General features: G+C 37.6%; 1 protein-coding gene across 1 annotated transcript in view; it reads right to left on the minus strand.

The window, feature by feature from the left end:
* Window positions 1-1,021: 1,021 nt before the first annotated feature.
* Window positions 1,022-25,805, minus strand: part of OSBPL11 (oxysterol binding protein like 11) — a 96,207-nt gene continuing 71,423 nt past the window's right edge. The window contains exons 11-13 of the mRNA XM_052641002.1: window positions 15,497-15,679; window positions 8,138-8,291; window positions 1,022-1,678 (exon numbers count right to left, since the gene is read on the minus strand). Coding sequence (XP_052496962.1) covers window positions 1,613-1,678; window positions 8,138-8,291; window positions 15,497-15,679 — 403 coding nt within the window. The 3' untranslated portion in view covers window positions 1,022-1,612. The remainder of the gene's footprint in view (window positions 1,679-8,137; window positions 8,292-15,496; window positions 15,680-25,805) is intronic.

Below are 25,805 nucleotides of genomic sequence, written 5' to 3' on the forward strand. Positions count from 1 at the left end.
ATCTTTCCAACACATGAACTATAATTCATTTTGAGATTTTTTTCAGTGCATTTCACAGCAAAAATGAACAAGGGAATCATTAAAATGGTTGTACATAAACCAATTATTTTCTTACAATTTACAATTTGTTGAAAAAATTATTTTGCTGTTTTTATCCTATTAACCCCCTTCAATAAAACACAATTTATCAGCGCACAAAGCTTAAATGTCTTATGTTGATGCAACAGATACAGCCACCTACAATGGCTGATGAATAATAGCTATATGTTACACACACTGATTGGAAGACCACATCAGGAGAAACAGAGTAAGGCACCACTCTTGAAAAATTAAGGTAGCTTGCAGTAAAACAAGCGTTGAGTACCATAAGGAGGTGCTCAATAAATACTCAAATGAATGATGAAAGCCATAATTAACACTATTCTTTTGTCAGTAATTCTTTAACCTCAATAAAATACTTAAAAAAAAAAAAAAAAGATTTGTACCTGAATACAACTTCCTGATAGCTTTTTTCCTGGTATCTTTTTTATTTCATACTCTTTCTTCGGCATTCGAGTTTCCTTGAAAAGAAAGCAAAACCATCCCATACATGCACTTAGTCACATATTCAAATTCTGAATTACTGACAAATAGGAATAGTTGTTTTAAATTTTGAGTGAACAGAGGTAAAATAAAGCATACTTATCCAGAGGGATAGCACATAATACTGGATATTAACCTACAAACAAAAAAAAGGTAAGGAAAACAGTAAGTTTTATTTTTAAATATCTGCTATGTTCTTTAATGCCTCAGTTCTTGAGAAAGGCGAAAATCTCATCATATTGACAGGAACACATTTTAAAAAATTGTCTCTCAAGTATAATATTTAATAAAACTAGGTATTGAAAACTGTTCTGAAATTTTTCAAGTCAATGTTGTTTTCAAGTATATTAAAATGCTCAGAAGAAAAAATTCTCCATGGTTATAATTCTAATCAATTTATAAATATACTTTTTAAAAGAGAGTTCCAACACAGGTGGATAATGGATAAGTTCCTCAGACACAGGCACACAGTCTCTTTGAAGGAACAGAATACCTTGTTATGACAACCTGGTTGATTTTTTTTTTAACACTGATTTCAGGCACAATGGCTGAAGCCACTTCTGGGTCATCTTCTTCCTCCTCTTGGTCTGTTGTAAGAGTAGCAAATACTTCAGCTACTAACAGAAAGCAAAGCACAAACGCTAAAAGAGACTTCAATTTTCACTATAAAGAAATTAAAATCACTGAGTTCTCATTGTTGTGTTTATCTGCTGCCCCCATGCAAAAACAGGGGATTCAAACTTAGCTTCTGGAGCAGAAACTGGATAAGAGATTAATCATCTAATAATTCAGGTGAAAGGTTTTCAGATGATATTGCTCACATCACAGGAACAGCTTGGTGAGAAGTCCATCGTGCTTCTTCAACACTTTGGTCGTGCTGCAGTTCTATGGTGCCCTAGTCAGTACATTCGTGTGTAATCAGTTTCAGTCTGTGCAATCAGGAAGCAGGTCACTCAGTGCAATGACTCCATACTGGGAGGGTTTAGGGTAAACAGAGTAGTTCATTTAGTTGAGTCTTAGACAGTATATGTCACTCTGCTGGTTGTGTTGTTGGAATTATTTTCCAAAGGGGTTTGTGATAAACCCAGCCATCTCCCTGAAACAAGCAGAAAAACAAATTAAAGAACCATTCCTCTAGTATTTTCAGAACCAAAACTAGATGCCATGCTTTTACTGAAATGGAATTCTATTTTCACATTTAAACACAAGTTTTTAAAGAAAAGATCTCTTTTGCTTAAGACATCAAAAAGTATGTGTGGTTTAGCTACGATTAGATGAGAAGTTCTGGTCTGGGAAGACCTAGTTTGTGCTCCATGCGGAAGTCATCTGTAGCAATTCTGCTACTTTTACCAAGATGCTTCAGACAGCCTCACCCATGGAGTGACAGGCAGCAGGTGGAGCATGAAAAACTGTCACCAAGGTACCAGCTGTTTTCTACATGGCAAATGGCATTCTAGTAGCTGAGTATTGTTTTCTAGTTCTTTCCTGACTCTACCCCTTAGCTTTCCCTGGTTCCTGTGAACAGAAGGTTACCAAAAGGAGATAAAGTTAGTCAAAGAGTTTTACTAAAGACAAGAGAAGACCAAGTGAGGAAAAAAGTGCTGTCGAGAATGCATGAGGCAGCATACTGGGGTAAAAGCTTGGCAGAGCTGAGGTCACGGTATCTAAGACTGAAATTTAGTGTTTCTGCAACGAGGTTAGGTAAGTCAGATTCTGTCCATAATCCCTATATCGACTTCAATATATTTGCATTAAATTAAAAATATATATATTTACAATACCCTGTCCCCAAAATGACTTATGGTTAGCAATTATGCGGCTCATAGTGACAAGACTCTCTCCTTGACTAAACTTTAGAAGTTAAGACTCCTTTGTCTCTAGTTTTGCCTAAGCCTTCTAGGCCTGCTGAACTCTGTTTTAGCTAAAAAAATCCCGATGAACCAGTTTATCAAGAATCCTCTCATCTTTGATATCCAATGAAACTCCTCTCCTCCCACCTTCGATCTAACCACGGGCCTCCCTCGATCCATCATCACTGACATCTGACCAAGGTCTCTTGGTAATTTTCCATCCACTCCCTCATCCTACATGCTGGCTACAAACTCCTACTTAGCCCCATATTCAGCGTTGAATTCAATCTTTCTCCTCTATTGCAATATTCTGATGTCATTTAATCACATTACAGCCTGCTAGGTTTACAAGTTAACCTGTGCCATCTGACCATCTCATTTCAAAGAGAAAATGGGGGCTCTGACAAGTGAAAAGAGCAGCCCAAGTTCACCCAGGAAGGGACAGAGTTCTTTCCAGTACAACTTTTGCATATCTACCTACACTTAAAAATAAGAATTTCACTTATTTTTCTTTATTTTTGGCTGTGATAGGTCTTTGTTGCTGCATGGGCTTTCTCCCAGTTGCGGTGCACAGGATTCTCATTGTGGTGGCTTCTCTTGTTGTGGCATTTGGGGTCTAGGGTGTGTGGGCTTCAGTAGTTGTGGCTCCCAGGCTCTAGAGCACAGGCTCAATAGTTGGGGGATTTAGCTGCTCTGTGACATGTGGGATCTTCCCAGATCAGAGATAGAACCTGTGTCTCCTGCACTGGCAGGTGGATTCTTTACCACTGAGCCACCACGGAAGTTTAGCACCTACCTACATTTTACAGGTGAGGAAACTGAAGTGAGAAATGGTAAATAAACTATCCAAGGTATGAGCTGGAGTGGAAACTTAGTACATCTGACTCCAATATGGCCCACTATTCTGTAAAAGCCTCCCTGCTTGCATTTATACACATCTTAAGAAATTTTAAACATCCATTTAAGAGGATACAACCAACAGATTCTGATGAATGTGTATAATCACAAAAGGGAAGAAACAGAAGATCTAATTTATTTTCTTGGGCTTGAAAATCACCGCAGACAGTGACTGCTGCCACGAAATAAAAAGATGCTTGCTCCTTGGAAGAAAAGCTATGACAAACCTAGATAGCATATTAAAAAGCAGAGACATCCCTGGAGAAGGAAATGGCAACCCACTCCATTATTCTCAACTGGAGAATCCCAAGGACAGAGGAGCATGATGGGCTATGGTCCATGGTGTTGCAAGGAATTGGGAAAAAAAGAAAAAAAAAGCAGAGACATCACTTTGCCGACAAAGGTCCACAGAGTCAAGCTATGGTTTTTCCAGTAGTCACGTACGGATATGAGAGTTGGACCACAGAAGAAGGCTGAGCACCAAAGAATTGATGCTTTCGAACTGTTGTGCTGGAGAAGGCTCTTCAGAGTCCCTTGGACAGCAAGGAGATCAAACCAGTCTATCCTGAAGGAAATCAACCCTGAATATTCACTGGAAGGACTGATGCTGAAGCTAAAGCTCCAATACTTTGGCCACCTGTTGTGAAGAGATGACTCATTAGAAAAGACCCTGAAGCTGTGAAAGATTGAGGGCAGGAAGAAGGGGACAACAGAGGACAAGATGGTTGGATGGCATCACTGATTCAATGGACATGAATTTGAGCAAACTCCAAGAGATAGTAAAGGATAGGGAAGCCATGCGTACTGCAATCCATAGGGTCCAAAAGAGGTGGACATGACTAAGCAACTGAACAAAGGCAAAGAAGATCTAATAAACTAAATGTCAATGAGAAATGGTTAGGAAAAGAGGGTGGGTATTACCAAGTGATTCTAGAAACACTTAAGTTCACCTATACTTTCTCAGATTATTCTCCTTGTTTTATACCAAAAGACTCTATTCCATACTCCATCTAAAGCCAATTTCAAACTGGTCTGTAATTGGTCTGACAGCAATAATGAAAGTACCAAACAAATGAAAAAGTTCTTGTTACTCATAATAATATGGATAAAACACCTACTATGTATCTAGCATTCTGTTTAGGACCACAGGAAGACAAAACAGACTTATCAGTAACATGATTTTTCTTAGCAAAGAGCCATACCTGATGGCAAGAGCTCCAAAGTTGTCATGAACCTTGGGGTACCAGCTTCAACTAGCTCATCAGCCTCATTTATACTCTGCAGTGCTTCTCAGAGCACAAGCCATGGTCCTGTCATACACAGGATGTGACTTGACTGTTCCATGAGATTCAGTTCAGTTCAGTTCAGTTGCTCAGTTGTGTCTGACTCTTTGCAACCCCATGAACCACAGCCTGCCAGATCTCCCCAGTCCGTCACCAACTTTCGGAGTTTACTCAAACTCATGTCCATTGAGTCGGTGATGCCACCCAACCATCTCATCCTATGTCATCCCCTTCTCCTCCCGCCTTCAATCTTTCCCAGCATCAGGGTCTTTTCAAATGAGTCAGTTCTTCGCATCAGGTGGCCAAAGTATTGGAGTTTCAGTTTCAGCATCAGTCCTTCCAATGAATATTTAGACTTGATTTCCTTTAGGATGGACTGGTTGGATCTCCTTGCTGTCCAGGGGATTCTCAAGAGTCTTCTCCAACACTACATTTCAAAAGCATCAATTCTTTGGCGCTCAGCTTTCTTTATAGTCCAACTCTCACATCCATACATGACTACTGGAAAAACCATAGCTTTGAATAGACAGACCTTTGTTGACAAAGTAATGTCTCTTCTTTTTAATATGCTGTCTAGGTTGGTCATAACTTTCCTGCCAAGGAGTAAGCATCTTTTAATTTCATGGCTGCAGTCACCATCTGCAGTGATTTTGGAGCCCCCAAAAATAAAGTCAGCCACTGTTTTCACTGTTTCCCCATCTATTTCCCATGAAGTGATGGGAGCAGATGCCATGATCTTCATTTTCTGAATGTTGAGCTTTAAGCCAACTTTTTTATTCTCCTCCTTCACTTTCATCAAGAGGCTCTTTAGTTCCTCTTCACTTTCTGCCGTAAGGGTGATGTCATTTGCATATCTGCGGTTATTGGTATTTCTCCCAGCAATCTGGATTCCAGCTTGTGCTTCATCCAGTCCAGCACTTCTCATGATGTACTCTGCATAGAAGTTATATAAGCAGGGTGACAATATACAGCCTTGACGTCCTCCTTTTCCTATTTGGAACCAGTCTGTCATTCCATGTCCGGTTCTAACTGTTGCTTCTTAACCTGAATACAGATTTCTCAGGAGGCAGGTCAGGTGGTCAGTGTTCCTATCTCTTTAAGAATCTTCCAGTTTGTTGTAATCCACACAGTCAAAGGCTTTGTCATAGTCATTTAAAACAGAAATGGATGTTTTTCTGGAACTCTCTTGCTTTTTTGATCATCCAGTGGATGTTGGCAACTTGATCTCTGGTTCCTTTGCCTTTTCTAAAACCAGCTTGAACATCTGGAAGTTCATGGTGCATGTATTGTTGAGGCCTGGCTTGGAGAATTTTGAGCATTACTTTGCTTGTGTGTGAGATGAGTGCAATTGTGCAGTAGTTTGAGCATTCTTTGGTATTGCCTTTCTTTGGGATTGGAATGAAAACTGACCTTTTCCAGTCCTGTGGCCACTGATGAGTTTCCCAAATTTGCTGCCATACTGAATGCAGCACTTTCACAGCATCATCTTTCAGGATTTGAAAGAGCTCAAGTGGAATTCCATCACCTCCACTAGCTTTGTTTGTAGTGATGCTTCCTAAGGCCCACTTGACTTCACATTCCAGGATGTCTGGCTCTAGGTGAATGATTACACCATCATGATCATCTGGGTCATGAAGATCTTTTTTGTTTAGTTCTTCTGTGTATTCTTGCCACCTCTTCTTAATATCTTCTACTTCTGTTAGGTCCATACCATTTCTGTCCTTTACTGTGCTCATCTTTGCATGAAATGTTCCCTTGCTATCTCTAATTTTCTTGAAGTGATCTCTAGTTTTTCCCATTCTATTCTTTTCCTCTATTTCTTTGCACTCATCACTGAGGAAGATTTTCTCTTCTCTCCTTGCTATTCTTTGGAACTCTTCATTCAGGTGGGTATATCTTTCCTTTTCTCCTTTGCCTTTCACTTCTCTTCTCCATGAGCTTAGACAATCAATATTTGTCATAAAATCTTATGTATCTATTTTGTAGCACTGTGCCATGGCACACCATTTAGAAAGTAATCTTACATCTTATCACCTGAAGGGGCCCAAACGTGAGTCAGCATCTCCAATCTACTGTTCCACCAAGCAGCTAGTTAAGATTACTTAGGTGGGATGAAAATCACTATTTTACTGGACAATTGCCATATCTTGCTACCACTTTCTGCATCTGTCTATTTAACATCATAAAATATAATAAAGGTATTAAGTGGTAGGCTCTTAATAATAATCTGTCAAATAAAGAATGAATGAGAAGTAGCATGTTTCCATGTCATGTTAGTTGAAAGATACAGGAGGCCTGTCTTTTAAATTTGGTTGCATCTTTTACCATTACAGTTTCTTGCTCTTAGCCAATAGAGTTCATTTTTAATGATTTATAGAAATCTTCCCTTAGAAAATTTTTCCTGTGTTTGGTATATCTGCTTTCTTAGTGAGCTTGAAATGAAAAAAATCCAAGGTTACCAAACTTTAATTTTGCAGAGTAATTACAATGATTTTATCTTTTCATATAAAAAGAGATGGAAAGGACTTTCCCTTCAATTCCTATCCATGAAAACAGTTGGTATTTATATCAGATATCCAAAGATGAGAAAAATTAAAGCAATGAAATTATATAATAAATGATGTGCTTTTAAGAGTAATAGCCATGCAAAATTCATATTCAAATTACTTTTCCAGATTTTCTCCTGACAGACCAATTGAAATTCAATGAGTTTCCTTAGACTTGGCTATGGACAAGAAAACTTTTTCTGACATTGGCTCTGGTCCATTATTCACCTTACTCTGAGTTCTACCAAACAGTAATAAACAAAACAAAACCTTTAAATTTAGAAAAGACTTTAGAAATCATTTAGTCTTAACTGCAAAACCAGTGAATTAAACTCTTCTATATAAGTTTTAGTCTCTTATATGAGCTTAGTGATGGGAACTCATTACTATAAAATGTACACTTGTTATTATTGGACATTTTTATTGATAATTCTTTCTAATGTTAAGCTCTTAGAGCTAGGCCTAGCTCAACTCTGCTATCCAAGTTGACAAAAAACTTCTATGTGAAAGCCTATATATATTTGAAGAAAGCTATAATGAACGGCCCCAATTTTCTGTTTTCAGTCTAAACACTCACCATTTCATTCTTTCATCCTTAAGCACTGTAGATTCTAGCCACTTCACCATCCTCTGGGTGGCCAATTAAGTTTTTCATGTATCCCTTAAAATGTCATCTTTGAAGTGAAAAAAGTTTCACTGCTGTGGTACAATGGCAACAAACTTTTAACTGTGTATTCATTACTGAGATTAAAGATTAATCTTAGTATTTTGTGGCAAATTTAAGTCCCCAAATCTATTTCTGAACTGCTGGTAACTATTCTGACAAATTGTAAAAAGGTCACAAAAAAGCTCATGGTTAAGCTGGACTGTTTTTAGAAACAAAGATATGTACGTGTTAACAAGTCAAAAAAGCCTCCTAAGTTAAAGTTCTCATTATGTAGATAATGAGTTTTAGTCTGAAGGCATATAGAACATATACCTCTTTAATAAAATATTTGGTTTTCCAAGGTGTGCCTGTTTCAGTTCGATGCCTTTCTTCAGTTCTCTGGCGTTCTTCCAGGGTACGTTTATGCTCTGTGGCTTTATCGATTTCAGAGTCCCTCAGAGAGTCTGTCACATTTTTCCACAATCGCCTGAAATTAGAAAACCACATGCTTTACAAACATTTTTCAAAAAAAAAAGTAGATACCCGCAAAATTAACAGTAATTTTAATAAATTACATTTCCTGAATCATATCTATAATTTCAGACATGAATTATAAGAATACATACTATGTTGCTGATGTTAATGGCCAAGACGCTACTGTTTCTGCTTCTTTTTAAATTAAAAATAATGTATTTTTTCCCAAGTTATATAACCAAGATTTTATTTTAAAGAAACTTAGGAAATAAGAAGCAAAAAGAGAAATAAATATTTAAAAAGCTGAAACAGAAGACAACATTTCTGCTTCTGGACACGATGAAATAAGGGGCACCATATTTACCCTCCCACTTTTAATCAGCTAGGAAACTAGACAAAAATATATTGAAACAATGGTTTTCAGATATTGAACAAAAGGCAGCACAGGACAGTGATTCCTGAGAGCAGGCAAACAAATGAGGGGAACCCTACGACTAATCCAACTGACTAGTTAGAGAGCATTTGCAGGCACAGCATAGGAAAGGAGAAGCTTAACAGACTTCAAGCAAAAGAAAACTGCCAAGACAATTCTTGGGGAAAGTATAGTCTGTTCAACAAATAGTACTGAAAAAACTGGATATCCACGTGCAAAAATGTGACCTTAGTCTCTCATGTCACAATAAAACTAAGAAGAAGATATAAGAGAAAATCTTTGAGACTTTGGGTTAGGCAAAGATTTCTTAGCTACAACACCAAAACCATAATCTATAAAAGAAAACACTGATAGTCTCACCTCATCAAAATAAAAACTCATTACTGAAAAAAACACCATTAAGAAAATGAAAAGACGAGCAATAGATGAGGAGACAATATTTACGAAACACATACCCAACAAAGGAATTGTGTCCAGAATTTACAAAGAACTCCTATAACATAATAAGACGACAAACAGTTCAATTTAAAAATGGGCAAAATTTATAAGTACACATTTCAACAAAGAAGATAAACAAATGGCTAACTAGCACATAAAGACATGTTTAACATGATTAGCCATTAAGGAAATACAAATTAAAATCACAATGAGATACTATTTCAGACCAGCTCAAATGGGTATATTAAATAAGACAGGCAATAACAAATGTTGATGAGGATGAGAACTGGAACCCTCATATGTTCCAGGCAGAAATGTAAAATGGTGCAGCCATTTTGGAAAATAGTTAGGCAGTTATGTGAAAAGTTAGACATAAAACCCACACAAACCAGCAATTCCACTCTGAGGTGTTCTACCCAAGAGATATGAAAACATGTCCACAAAAAGATTTGCACAAGAAGGTTCACAGTGATGTGTGCATGCTAAGTTGCTTCAGTCCAATCTCTCTCTGACCCCATGGACTGTAGCCCACCAGGGTCCTTTGTCTATGAGATTCTCCAGGCAAGAATACTAGAGTGGGTTGCCATGCCCTTCTCTGGGGGATCTTCCCGACCCAGGGATCAAACCCAGGTCTCCCACATTGCAGGCAGATTCTTTACCATTTGAGCTATTCCAGAAGCCAAACCAGGAGTAAAACTATGGTCCAATGCTCATTTTTGTAAGTAGACTTTTGTTTTAATATAGCAACATCTATCTGTTTTCGTCATTTCATGCTACAATGGCTGAACTGAGCTGTGGTAGAAACTATCTAGTCCATCAAGCTTAAGATATTCATTCTGAGATCAAACCAGTTAATCCTAAAAGAAATCAATCCTGAATATTAATTGGAAGGACTGATGCTGAAGTTGAAGCTGTAGTACTTTGGCCACCTGATGCAAAGAACTGACTCATTGGAAAAGACCCTGATGCTGGGAAAGACTGAAGGCAGGAGGAGAAGGGGACGATAGAGGATGTGATGGTTGGATGGTGTCACCAACTTGATGGAACTGAGTTTGAGCAAGCTCCAGGAGTTGGTGATGGACAGGGAAGCCTGGCATGCTGCAGTCCATGGGGTTGCAAAGAGTTGGACACGACTGAGAGATTGAACTGAACTGAGCCTTTAACAAAAGAACTTTGCTGACCCTTACCTAACTTCTATTTTAAGAAACTATAAAAAGAGCAAACGATGCACAAAATAAGCAGAAAAAAGGAAAAAAGAGCAGAAATCAATGAAAAAGAAAACAGAAATATAGAGAGAAATCAATGAAACTGAAAACTACTTCTTTGAGCTAAAAAGCCTCTTGATGAAAGTGAAAGGGGAGAGTGAAAAAGTTGGCTTGAAGTTCAACATTCAGAAAACGAAGATCATGGCATCTGGTCCCATCACTCCATGGGAAATAGATGGGGAAACAGTGGAAACAGTGTCAGACTTTATTTTTTTAGGCTCCAAAATCACTGCAGATGGTGACTGCAGCCATGAAATTAAAAGACGCTTACTCCTTGGAAGAAAAGTTATGACCAACCTAGATAGCATATTCAAAAGCAGAGACATTACTTTGCCAACTAAGGTCCATCTAGTCAAGGCTATGGTTTTTTCTGTGGTCATGTATGGATGTGAGAGTCGGACTGTGAAGAAGGCTGAGCGCCGAAGAATTGATGCGTTTGAACTGTGGTGTTGGAGAAGACTCTTGAGAGTCCCCTGGACTGCAAGGAGATCCAACCAGTCCATTCTGAAGATCAGCCCTGGGATTTCTTTGGAAGGAATGATGCTAAAGCTGAAGCTCCAGTACTTTGGCCACCTCATGCGAAGAGTTGACTCATTGGAAAAGACTTTGATGCTGGGAGGGATTGGGGGCAGGAGGAGAAGGGGACGACCCAGGATGAGATGGCTGGATGGAATCACGGACTCGATGGACGTGAGTCTGAGTGAACTCTGGGAGTTGGTGATGGACAGGGAGGTCTGGCGTGCTGTGATTCATGGGGTCGCAAAGAGTTGGACACAACTGAACGACTGAACTGAACTGAACTGAGTAAAATTAATGAACCTTTAATCACATTGATCAGGAAAAGAATCATGAATACAAAGAATGAGTGTGACATCATCACAATAGAGCCTACAAACATTAAAAAATAAGCAAATATTATAAAATACATGTCCATAAATTTGAAAAATTGAACCAAGTCTTTGAAAGATAAAAATTACAAAAGTTTGCTCAAGAAGAAGCAGATAACCTCAATAGCCCTAGGTACTAAAGGTATTAAAATTGTGGTTAAAAATTTTCTCCCAAAGAAAACAAAAAACCAATAACTCCCAGGAATGCAGACAAAAAAATCTATAATACAAGTTTAGCAAAGAGAATCTCTTAAACACCTGGTTCAATAATACCCAGATTCTTATATCTGCTTCTACATTCAATCTATTGTGATATGTATTGTTTTAGTTAAAGTATATAAAGAAAATATGGCCTCACACAAATACATAGTTAGTAAAGGGAAGGGTATTTTAATAGCTATTTCAAATAACTCAACTCTTTGTTATTATATTAAAACTCAGAAAGTGGTAGTTCTTAAAAGATTAGCTGCAATGTGGAAACTGAAAAATATCAATGAATTTTTCATACTCTGATACATGAAAATCCATTGGTTTAATTTGTACCTTGAATGGAATTTTCATCCATGCATAATTTTATATTATCATGCAGTAATCATCTGAAAAAAATTACCTTCCAGATGGTGACATATTTTATTATGTCATATTTTTAAAAATCATCTTCATTAGTTTCATCACCAATTTCATCAGAAAACTTTCTAGGGAAGCTTTCAATTCATTGTGACAGATAAAAGTTTTCTAAAATTTTGATATTTGCCTTTAAAAGCTTCATTTTTTCCTCAAGTTTTACTAAGATACAATTGACATACAGCTCTGTATAAGTTTCAGGAGTATAGCATAATGATGTGATTTACATATATTGTGAAATGATTACCACAATAAGTTAAGATTCATCCTTTCATATAGAAACAAAATCAGAGAAACAGAAAAAAAATTTTTTCTTCCTTGAGATGAGAACTGTTAGGATCTATTCTCTCAACCAATTTCAAATATACCAAACAGCACTGTTAACTACAATCATCATGAGATACATTACATCCCCAGTACTTATTTATCTTATAACTGGAGGTTTGTATGTTTTGACTACTTTCATCCAATTCCTTAACTCCCTAGCCCACATTTCTGGTAATGACAATCTGGCTTCCTTTCTATGAATTTAAAAGTTTTGTTGAAATATATAGTTGATATATAACACTGTGTTAGTTTCAGGTATACACCACAGTAATTTAGTATTTGTATTACTATGAAATGTTCACCACAATAAGTCTAGTCAATCTCCATCACCATACATAATTACCAAAAACATTTTCTTCTTGTGATGAAGACTTTTAAGAACTACTTTCTTAACAACTTTCAATTATCCAATACAGTATTATTAACTATAGCCACTATGCTGTACATTGTGTCCTCATGACATTTATTTTAAAACTGGAAATTTGTACCTTTTGACCTACTTCATTCATTTCACTCACTGCCCAGGTACCCACCTCTGGCATTTTGGCAATAATGCCAATCTCTGTTTTCTGTATCTGTCAGTTTGTTTTTTTTTTTTAAAGATTCCACATATAAGTAATATCATACAGTATTTGTCTTTACATATCTGACATTTCACTTGGCATAATGTTCTCAAGATCCACTCATGTTGTCTCAAATGGCAAGATTTCATTCTTTTTATGGTTGAATAATACTCCCAATTATAGAAATACTGGGAGTATTATCATACAATACAAAAAAACAAAAACTACCAATTGTATAAGTGAGACCACAGAGAATTTGCTCTTTCTCTGACACTTCATATAATACCCTCAAGGTCCATCCATGTTATCACGAATGGCGGGGTTCCTTTCTTTTTTAGGACTGAATAATATTCCATTATAAATACACATCACAACTTGCTTATCCATTTATCTGTCAATGGACGGTTAGGTTGTTTCCATTAAAATTTTATTATTAGCAAAAAAAAATTTCCAATTGTTTTCCTTTAAATGCCATGTTTATAATATTCATTTACAAGAAAAATGTCTGCCCAATATTAAAATTATAATAGTCTAATTTGTCTGTCAATCATCTAAGTAAAAATGATGCTTTAAGAAAGGGTAGTTTGCTTGTAACTCTATCAGTTGCACAAGTTCTCTTCCTTAAGATAATCAGTGTACTTTATAATCTCGCACAAGTGCTTTATGTATAGTCCAAATGTGTCATGCAGAATATTTTTTAAAAAGACAGGTAATCAATGTTCCAGATCTAACAAAACTAATAATCTGTACTGCTTTTCAAGGACTTTTTAAAAAGAAAATGGCTTTGAAAAAATTGCAATGTAGAAAAGAAAAAAAACTGCAGGGCAGTAAGGAATACCATGATTACTTTTACAGTTTGATGCCACTGCCTTGAACGGTGCTAAGGCCCAGCAGTGCTACCCACCACTGCTTTTGTACCACCAATGCAAGTGCCAACAGAGTGAAAAAGGCAAATAATATTTTAGCATTATTAAGAAAGCTTTCTCAACTTGCAAACCCCTGGTACAAATATCAAGGGCCCCAGGAGTCCACAAACCAAACCTTGATGCATGCTCCTAAATAAATCCTAAATAAGAATTTTTTTTTCAATCACTACTGTTTTAGTTTTTGAACCAACCTGAGTTTTTGCATAATGGGTACTAAATATCTGCTTATAAATGGTTTGGTTCCATTTATGTGATCTTAAGATGGTTAATGCTTCCTTATATTTGATACAGTAATACTTACATGTGATATAAAATTTAAACAGTACAAAAGGGCATTCTGTGAAGAGTAAGTCTGTTTCTTATCATAGAGATGAATAAGTGGCTCAGTTGTGTCTGACTCTTTGTGACCCCAGGGACTGCAGCCCACCTGGCTCCTCTGTCCATGGAATTTTCCAGGCAAGAATACTGGATTGGGTTGCCATTTCCTCTTCCAGGGAATCTTCCTGACCCAAGAATCAAACCCACATCTCCTGCGTCTCCTTCATTGGCAGGCAGATTCTTTACCATTGCACCACCTGGAAAGCCTAGACCCCAGTATTCCTCTCTGGAAGCAACTACTGCCGATACATTCTGGAGACTACCTTATTAACACATATAGAGCCACTTCATTTACTTTTTAAAAAATTATTTAATCGCTGCATGGGCTTTTCTCTAGGTGCGGCAAGCAAGCGCTACTCTCTAGCTGTGGTGCTCAGGCTTCTCATTGCCGTGGCTTCTCTTGTTGTGAAGTATGGGCTATACAGCACATGGGCTTCAGTATTTGTGGCTCCTGGGCTCCACAGTACAGACTCAATAGTTGTGGCCTATGGGCTTAGTTGCTCTGCAGCATGTGAGATCTTCCTAGACTAGGGATTGAACCCATTATCTCCTGCACTGGCAGGAGGATTCTTTGCCATTGAGCAACCAGGGAAGCCCCATTTCATTTATCTTATTCTTTTTTTCTTAATATTTACTTTTATTTATTTAGTTGGTGTGACAGGTCTTCACTGCGGTACATTGGATCTTTGATCTTTGTTGTGGCATGTGGGATCTAGTTCCCTGACTGGGGACTGAACCCAGGCCCCTGCGTTTGGAGCATGGAGTCACTGGACCACCAGGGAAGTCCCCCATTTCATTTACTTTTAAAGGCCTATGACATATATTTCCAAAATACGTTCTAAGAAGGTTGTATCAGTTTACCTCCCTAATCAACAATATGAAAATGTCTATTCATTTTTTCCCAAAAGAGATACCATTTAAAAAAATTTTTGTCTTACTGTTAATTTGTATTTCTTTGAGTTCTAATTATAATCAACAATTATAAAGAACAATTTTCTTAGTGGGTATTGTTTTCTTCTATTTTTGTGAACTACCTCTTTATGTCTTTGCCCATTTTCCTATTAGGGTACCCATCTTTTTATTAATAATTTGTAAGAGTTTGTATGACAAAGATAGTGATCCTTTAACTGCTAAAAGTTGGTATTTTTGTCCAGATTACAAATGTTTTATTTTTACTAAAATGTGATTATGTACACATAATGTCATAGCTGGTACAGTGTTTACAACCATGAGATCAGGCCAACACTTTCAATTTACAGATGAGGAAGCTTATCTAAAGTGGTGAAGTGACTTGCTAAGGGTTAGAAATTAGTGAAAAGGCTTAAATTAAGATCTAGACTTTCTGACTCTTTCCTGATGGATGCAAGGATGACACACCTGGATTCAAATGGATCCTGCTTCTCCAAAGGTCTTACTCTTTTCTTCGTCACTGCCAACTTAGTCAAGTCCATGTATTTTGTCTCTCCACTGCTGTAAGCAAACTCAAGAACGCTATTCCATTCCCCCTGTACTCTGCATACAACAGTGTTGGTGATGTTGTGCTTTACTTCACCTGTAACCCTAGAAGCAGGCAGAAAAAAAAGCTTTAATAACTAATATTGTGCTTGTTTCTTAGGGATTTTAAAACCCCAAGAATGTACTTTGTGAATTCTGTTTAAAATAGTTACACGATTCGCTTCAATTTGTCAGTGCCAAAGTCAGAATCCTTGTAAATCCATGATAGTTTCCAAGATAATTTTTTCAAAAAATATTAATTTAATTTTAGAAAGAATACTGGGAATCAAACTAGAGACTTACCATAAATGATTACAAAGTATGATATTTTAATTTCTGCTACAAACAACTATTATAACATTAAAACTAAGTAGGAATATGAAAATATTAACTTTTTAAATTACAGTCAAAAATGCTAAAATACTAGGGGCAGGGTTAAAAAAAATGTTACAACACTATAGCTTATTCAACATTTTTTAAAAAAGAACTAGTCCTATTTATTTAAAAAGTTAAAGTCCCTCGATTTCTCTGGTAGTGCAGTGGATAAAAATCCGCCTGCTGATGCAGGAGACATGGCTTCAGTCTCTGGTCCAGGAAGATTCCACGTGTCACAGAGCAACTAACCTTGTGCACCACAACTGCTAAAACCTATGGGCCCTAGAGCCTGTGCTCTGCAACAAGAGAAGCCACTGAAATGAGAAGACTATGTACCACAAAGAAGAGTAGCCCAAGCTTGTTGCAACTAGGAAAAAATCCACACAAAGCAACGAAGACCCAGTGCATCCAAAAATAAATAAATGAATAAATAATTTTTAAAAAAAAGTTTAGAAAATTTGCAATTCTGGATATATAAATTCTGTATAAAATCACATCAGCTTAATTTTAAGTTAAATACAGAAACCAGATAACAAGAGATAGAAAAAATAAGATATATTAAAAATTTTATAATTCTCTTAAAAAGAGCACTGGCATACAAACATTATTGCCAGCAACACAAAACTCTGAGAGTGCTCAAGCACTACTGTTGAAAGTTTAATGAAGGGTTATCTGGCTGGTTTATCAACAGACAGATAAGATGCAGCTCAAATGAAGGCTGGAATAGAAAACAGGTCTAATTATTTTTAATGAAGTACTCTATGTTCACTGTTGGACACAAACAACAGGGTAAGACTAGACAAAGATTGAGAACTCAAAGAATAGTGGGCAAATATTAGGGTCTGGTCAGTGTGCCAGGGATTATGGTTTATCTGGATTCAAAAGGGAATCCAAAGGACCCAAGCCCATGTTCAGGTGACGGCTCAGAAACCCAAAGTAGCATTTGTGAGATATAAGTCAAGGGCCTGGGAACCAGAAGGATATGGTTGAATTTAGGGAATCCATAGCTTTTAATCAGGAGAAGTGAATGGCCTACAAATTCAAAACTCAATGCAGAGGTATGGGAGCCAATGGGCTTTCTGGTGGCTCAGTGGTGAAGTACCTGCTTGCAGCGCAGAAGACACTGGGTCGATCTCTGGGTCAGGAAGATCCCCTGGAGAAGGAAATGGCAACCCACTCCAGCATTGTCACCTGGGAAATCTCATGGAGAGGAGCCTGGCAGGCTCCATGGGGTTCATGGGGGTGGGTGGGGGCACGACTCAGTGACTAAACATCAACAACGTCAACAACAGCACAGGAGCCAATAAGCAAACGAACCAGATCTTAGAGATGAAGGCGTACTAGGGTTTGGAATCCAAGAGCAGACCAAACATCAAAAATCAAAAGTTAGAAAAAAATAAAAAGTTAGGCATAATTGTAGCTAATCAGACACAAAGAACACGAAGTCTGCTAGATTACAGCAGAAGCGGGAACTCTGGGTTATAATTCAAAGCATATGAACTTAAATAACTATGCCGCTAAGGGGTTTTCCCTTGTGACATCCATGTTTCTTCTCTGATCCTACCTGCCAACATTGTTTCCTTTCTTGTAAATGTATATCTAACCAAACAGGATATAAAGAAATGGCACTAAACACGTACCTCTTCCATCTCATAACCAGACACACCCAAAACTATATTCTGCAAACTTAGGGATAATAATCCATTTCTCACTTGATCTTTCTTTTATTGCCACAATCTCTCAAGTTATTATCTCTGTCACAAGCCTTTCCACTTAAAAAGTAACAAGCATGCTGGGTTACACGGAGTCTTTGCTGCTTACTGCAGTCATAGCAAGATCATCATGACAAGAAATGGGGCAGGGAACAAGAACTGCACAACTAGAGATAGGTCATGCATACACACGTGCTAAGTTGCTTCAGTTGTGCCCTACTCTGTGCAGCTCTATGGATGTTAACCCGCCAGACTCCTCTGTCCAGGGGATTCTCCAGGCAAGAATACTGGAGTGGGTTGCCATGCCCTCCTCCAGGGAATCTTCCCAACCCAGGGATTGAACCTGTCTCTTATGTCTCCTACATTGGCAGCTGGGTTCTTTACCACTAGCACCAACTGGCAAGCCCATAGACTACTAGAAAATCACTGGATATATTAACTTGGCTTCACACAGGAAGCTTTTATTTAAAGATTGAAAGTTAAGACTTCAGCTTTGGGTTTTAGATATGTATATAAGAAACACCACATGAAAGATAATTATATTTTATGCAGAACAACTACAGGACACACTGTCCTATCACGTTACTTAATGCCACTACATGAGAATATTCATCCTTTTCCATCACCATGTTTATTATAATAAAAGATGTTATTTTTAACTGTCTGTTATACATGAGTTTTTCCTAAAAGCCTTAAAAATGCTTTCCAAAGATAGGGTTCTGAATTCTAATACTAGAATATCTAAGCTTCTTGACATACTGAGTGCCACTGTGAGTTTTCCAAATTTGCTGGCAACAGGACTGCAAACAGTCAGTTTTCATTCCAATCCCAAAGAAGGGCAATGCCAAAGAATGGTCAAACTACAATACAATTGCTCTCATTTCACATGCCAGCAATGTAACACTCAAAGTTCTTCAAGGTAGGCTTCAACAGTACATAAACAGAGAACTTCCAGATGTACAAGCTGGATTTAGAAAAGGCAGCAGGACCAGAGATTAAATTGCCAATATCCTTTAGATTACAGAAAAAGCAAGGGAATTCAAAAGAAACCCTCTGCTTCATTTGACTACACTAAAGCCTCTGACAACATAGATCATAACAAACTGTGGAAAATTCTGAAAGAGATTCAAATACCAGACCACCTTACCTATCTCCTGAGAAACTTGTATGGAGGTCAAGAAGCAACAGTTAGAACCAGACATGGAACTACAGACTGGTTCCAAATTGGGAAAGGAATATGTCAAGGTTGTACACTGTCACCTTGCTTATGTAACTTATATGCAGAGTACATCATGCAAAATCACAGGCTGGATGACTCACAAGCTGGAATCAAGATGGCCGGGAGAAATATCAACAACCTTAGATATGCAGGTGATACCACTCTAATGGCAGAAAGCAAAGAAAAACTAAAGAGCCTCTTGATGAGGGTGAAAGAGTGAAGTGAAAAAAACTGGCTTAAAACTCAACACTCAAACAACTAAGATCATGGCATATGGTCCCAAAACTTCATGGCAAACAGATGGGGAAAAGTGGAAACAGTGACAGATTTTATTTTCTTGGGCTCCAAAATCACTGTGGACTATGACTGCAGCCATGAAATTAAAAGACACTTTCTCCTTGGAAGAAAAGCTATGATAACCTAGACAGCATATTAAAAAGCAGAGACCTCACTTTGCTGACAAAGGTCCACATATGGACCATGTAAGTGCAGTCAAAGCTATGGTTTTTCTGTAGTCACGTACGGACGTGAGAGTTGGACCATGAAGAAGGCTGAGTACTGAAGAATTGATGCTTTCAAACTATGAGGCTGGAGAAGACTCTTTAGAATCCCTTGGACAGCAAGGAGATCAAACAAGTCAATCCTAACAGAAACCAACCCTGAGTATAAACTGGAAGGACTGATACTGAAGCTGAAGTTCCAATACTTTGGCCACCTGATGTGAAGAGCCAATTTGCTGGAAAAGACTCTGATGCTGGGAAAGACTGAGGGCAGGAAGAGAAGGGTCAACAGAGGATGAGATGGTTAGATGGCATCACCAACTCAATGGACACAGTTTGAGGAAACCCTGGGAGATACAGGACAGGAAAGCCTGGTGTGCTACAGTTCATGGGGTCACGAAGAGTCAGGCATAACTTAGCAACTGAAAAACAAAAGCTTCTTGAAGGCGGGTATTGTTTTTTTTTTCTTTTCTGTTATCTTCAGTGTGCCACTTAGCAGTTAGCTGACACAATCTTAATGACATTATACCACTACATATATTTAAAAATGGAAAATGGGATCAGGATATGGAAAAGGGCATGAGGAACAGTTAACTAGGCCTGTTTGGCTCCATCAGAGATAGCTGTGGAAAATGAGGGAGTAAGGAAAGGCAAGTGGAAGATAATATATTTATACCAAATGCAGACAGCAGATAATGTGTCTGCTTGATTGCAGATAGCAGTAAAAAACTAGGCTATGTCTGAGGAGGGAGGCATGGTTAATAAAGACACCAAAGAGAGCCTAAGTTAAAATATTCTGTAAAATCAAAGAAGAAAAGATATCAAAATAGAGAAACCTGTTTCTAATACTAATCTTTTAAATATGAAATTAAGTGAAATCATTGGTTCCCATCAATAAAAATCAATTTGGTGGCAGTTTATTAAGGGAAATCACAGTGGAAAAAATGAGGAAACTCTAGAGTCAACCAAAAGTATACTTCCAGGTAACAAAAAGACCCAATGCTTATGGCCTTGTGGACAGGTTAGAAGGTACGAAAGGAGAAAAGAAGCCAACTTAAGTAAAATATTAAAAGAAATAAGACGGCAAATGTAATGACTGATCATTAACAAACCAAGGATATCTATCTAAAATCATTAGAAGTCTTCAAAAAGTCAAAGTATGAACACAAGGTATCAAAAGCCAGTAAGACTTTTGAAATTCTTGGTTTTGGATACTCCCTCCCTCTTAGGAACCCAGATGTCAAGATAAAAGAAGCTCCAATAATGTGGAAAGGCCACATGCAGTCCCCCTTGGATTACAGCCCCAGCTGAGGCCCTGGTCAACAGCCAGCTCCCCTGCCTCCCATGTGACTAAGCTGCTTTTGATACTCAGCTGGCTCAAGCCCAGAGGTAACTGAAGCCACAATCGAGGCCCAACTACAACCACATGAAAGATGCCACGTGATAATCGCCTAACTGAGCACAGCCAACCCACAGAACTATAGAGACAACAATAAACTGCTGTTTAAGCACTAAGCTTTAGAGAGGTTTATTACAAGCCATAGATAACTAGGTCATGATCCAAACTTACCTTAGATATACTGGCTTCCCCTATACCAGTCAGTTACTCCTTGAAGTCTGTCCATTCTGAATGCCTAACTGGTCTCCCAACTTCTAATGCCATGCCCCACAACCCTAATCTAATCTTTATCTGCCACCAAATTGATTTTTATTGATGGGAAGCATATCACTTCCAGATACAACATTGCTCATATTGTATTCTTATAAAAAATGTATAACGTGAACCTAAAACAAAAGACAAACCCAAATTAAAGAGATGCATTTTATAAAACCGGCCTGTAATCTTCAAAAATGTCAATGTCATAAATGACAAATAAAGGCTGAAGAAATATTGCTAATTAAATGAGACTAAAGGGATATAACAAGAAAATGTAATGCATGATCCTGGGTCAGGAGAGAATAGATCGCTAACTATCAGGCCAATTGACAAAAATTTAATTTGGATTATACATTAGATAATGGTATTGTATCATTTTCTATTTCCTGAATTTGACAACATTCATGATTATGTTGGTTTCCCTGGTGGTTAGACAGTAAAGAATCTACCTGCAATGCAGGACACCCAGGTTCAATCCTTGGGTTGTGAAGATCCACTGGAGAAGGGAATGGCTACCCAGTCCAGTATTCTTGCCTGGAGAATATCATGGACAGAGTAATTATGTAAGAGAATTTTCCTGTTCTTGGGAAATTCTGGCTGAAATACTTGGGGCAAAGTGTCATGACGTTTTTAACTCTCAAATGTTTCAGGAATAAAATAACAATAAAACAACAATGACAATAAAGTATGTGTGTATAAATATAGAGAGATTTTGATAAGGCTGTTGTAACAAAATGTTACCAACTAAAAATCTAGGCAAAGGGGACATGAGAATTTTTATAACTCTTCTGTGGGTTTGAAATGATTACAAAAGAAAAGATAAAAATAAGTAAAATAAACAAAATATATCATTAAATGTTTGAATGTTTCATTGGCTCCCACTGCCTTCAGAATAAATATTGAATTTGTCAACAAAAATATCACTAAAGATAATATGATAGGAATGTTAAATCATAAAAGGAAGGCTGAACGTGCCCTATCTTTTAAAGTACCTCTAACTTTTAATATAGATTCTATATCAACAAAATTGCGGCTACAAAGTAGTTAAATAAATGAAACTATTTTTGTGTAGAAGGGCTATGAAAATTACATACAGAGAAAAAAGGAACTATAAAATTAGCCACCTTTCCTCCCACTCGCCAACCTGAATCCTAATCCTGCAGATTTGCTCTCTGGAGCTGCCCTTGGAGATTCAGCCATTGGTGGGCATCAGGCTCGTCAGCACATCTCTGCTTTGTTTGTTTACTGCCTGCTTCTAGCAGGGAATACTGAGTGAGAAAGACAACAGCTGAGTTTTCAAAACTGCAGACACAGGAAGTCAAAGGACATGATTATGGACTTCATCAGGAAGAGTGGGTATTGCTGAACGTTAGAGTTCACAGAGCAGAGAAGCCTTATGATAAATAATGATTTCAAAAGAAGTCCAGTCATTATTTACTCAGTATAGACACGGGAGAACTCATCCTGGAGAAAAACCTTTATTAGTCATTCATATGTTAAATGGCACAAGAGAAAACAAAGAAGAGGAAAATTATATGAAGACAAATGCTGTGAGGCAACTCTCTATAATCATTCACTCCTTAAACCACACGAAAGAGTCCATACCAAAAAAACAACAACTTAAAAAAACCCTGTATGAATGCGATTTAGGTGGGAAAGTCCTTCATCACCACTTGACTCAGGTAATACAAGATAATTTACACTAGAGAAGGACCCTACAAATGTAGAAATTGTAGTAAATGGCCAGTAAATGTAGACTTTAGCCAGAGCTCTACCTTAATCGACATCAGAGAACTCCTAGGAGGAAATGCTATTTTTGAAATCAATGTAGGAGACCCTTTAGCTGGAGCTCTGGCCTCAATGTACAGAAGACAATTCATACTGGGGAGTAATCCTATATACATAATGAATGGGAAGAAGTCTTTAACAGGAGACTCTTGATGAGTATCAGAGAATTCATAGAGCAGATACAAGTTCAATTAAATGAATGTGAGAAAGTCTTTATTCATTGAACAACACTTGTAAAACGCAAGAATTCACTGGAGAACAACATCTTGAATAATATGAATAAAGGAAAGTCTTTAATAACGATCTATTAAAAACCTTATAATATTAAAGATCTCTCCCTGGAGAAAGTCTATACATACAGCTATTATGTAGGTGTAACTCTCAACTTATTAAACATGAAGAGAGTGTACAATGGCTGTTTTCAAACTTCTGAAAGGTTATCCTAGAGGAAAAAGGGAGTATCAATTGTACAAAGCTCCCAAAATATCAAATCCAAGGGCTCATATAGAAGCTAATCAGTAGCAGATCAAAACATCATTGGGGAAAGCCATAATTTGACAGGGAAGACAAGATTATATCTTTAAGAAGAAAGAAACTCACACTTACTGTATTTCCCTCACACTATATACAAAAATAAACTCAAAATGATTTAAAGACCTAAAGCCATAAAACTTTTAGAGAAGAACATTGGAGAAACACTTTTTAGCATAACTTGTAGCAGTATTTTCTTCGATTAGTACAAGAAACAAAACCAAAAATAAATGAATGGGAACTAATTAAATTTAAAAGCTTTTGCACAGCAAACAAAATCATCAACAAAATGAAAAGAAAAACTATGGAACATGAGAAAATATTTGAAAATGATTTGATCAATAAGGGGTTGACAGTTTTCCAAAGATGGCATACAGATGGCTAACATGAACATGAAAAGATGCTCAATACTGCTAACCATTAGAGAAATGCAAATCAAAAAACAATAAGATATTACCTCACCCTTGTCAGAATCACTATCATATCAAAAAGTCTCCAAGTATCCAAAGAAATACAAACAAAAAAACCCCAGAAGAATAACTAAGTGAAGTGGAGACAGGCAATCTACTGAAAAAATTCAGAGTAAAGATAGTAAAGATGACCCAAAACCTCAGAAAAAGAAGAGAGGCACAGAGTAAGAAGATAGAAGAACTGTTTAACAGAGCTGGAAGGTACAAAGGACAGAGTCGAACAACATAATAACTGAAATGAAAAATACATTAGAAGGAATCAATAGCAGAATAAATGAGGCAGAAGCACAGATAAGTGAGCTGGAAGACAAGAGTAGTGGAAATCACTGCTGCAGAACAGAATAAAGATAAAATAATGAAGAGAAATGAAGACAGTTCAAGAGACCTCTAGGACATTACATGCACCAACATTCGCATAATAGGGGTCCTGGAAGGAGAAGTGTCCTAGAAGAGAACAGGGCTTCCCTAGTGGTTCAGATGGTAAAGAATCCGCCTGCAATACAGAAGACCTGGGTTCGATCCCTGGGTTGGGAAGATCCCCTGGAGTAGGGCATGGCAATCCACTCTAGTATTCTTGCCTGGAGAATCCCCAGGGACAGAGGAGCCTGGTGGGGTCACAAAGAGTCGGATATGACAGTGACTAAACACAGTACTTAGTGGGCTTTCTCTCCTGGTGGCTCAGATGGTAAAGCGTCTGCCTGCAATATGGGAGACCCGGGTTTGATCTCTGGGTCAGGAAGATCCTCTGGAGAAGGAAATGGCAACCCACTCCAGTACCCTTGCCTGGAAAATTCATGGATGGAGGAACCTGATATGCTGCAGTCCATGGGGTCGCAAAGAGTCAGACATGACTGAGTGACTTCACTTTAAACACAGTACAGCACAGAAGGAGAAGAGAGAGAAAAGGCCTGAGAAAATACTTGAAGAGATTACAGAAAACTTCCCCAATATGGGAAAGGAAATGACACAAGTCCAGGAAACACAAAGTGCCATACAGGATAAACCCAAGGAAGAACACACTGAGATACATATTAATCAAAGTGACAAAAATTAAAGACAAAGAGAAAACATGAAAAGCAACAAATTACATTCAAGGGAATCTCAATATGGTTATCAGCTAATTTTTTCCAGTAGAAGCTTTGCAAGCTAGGATATATTGTACCTCTGCAGGCACCATGTATTAAAGTGATGAGAAGGAAAAACCTACAGCCAAGAAAACTCTACCTGCAAGGCTCTTGTTCAGAGCTTTACAGAAAAGCAAAGACTAAGAGAATTCAGCACCACCAAATCACCTTTACAATAATTGCCAAAGGAACTTCTCTAGGCAGAAAAGAAAAGGCCACAACTAGAAACAAAAAAACTTATGAATGGGAAACTGAAAGTAAAAGTCACTCAGTCGTGGCCAACTCTTTGCGACCCCATGGACTATACAGTCCACGGATTCTCCAGGCTAGAATACTGGAGTGGATAGCCGTTCCCTTCTCCAAGAGATCTTCCCAACCCAGGGATCAAACCTAGGTCTCCCACATTGCAGGTGGATTCTTTACCAGCTGAGCCACCAGCGGAGTTATGAATGGGAAAGCTCAACAGTAAACATAAAGCAAAGGCAGGAAATCATCCACAAAATGTGAACCGTAATACCACCTCTGAGGATAAAAGACAACTATTCTGATAATCTCCAGTGGTTCTGTTTGACTAATTTTTTCTTTTTTAATTCTGTGCTTCAGTATTTTGAAATTTGTATTTTTTAAGGCCCATTCAATGCCTAGGAATCAATAAATCTTTCCACTTCTAAGACTGTTCAGTACCAGCTGTCTGGTAAAGAAGTAAAATAGTTATACATGCTGAAAGTTTCATAAATGAACAAAGCTAGTGCATTCTGGTATAACCATGTAAGAAAACTTTTTGCAATAATAAAGTCAAATTTTCATTCCCTATGA

The sequence above is a fragment of the Budorcas taxicolor genome, chromosome 1 (genome assembly GCF_023091745.1).
Source record: "Budorcas taxicolor isolate Tak-1 chromosome 1, Takin1.1, whole genome shotgun sequence".
Lineage (NCBI taxonomy): Eukaryota > Metazoa > Chordata > Mammalia > Artiodactyla > Bovidae > Budorcas > Budorcas taxicolor.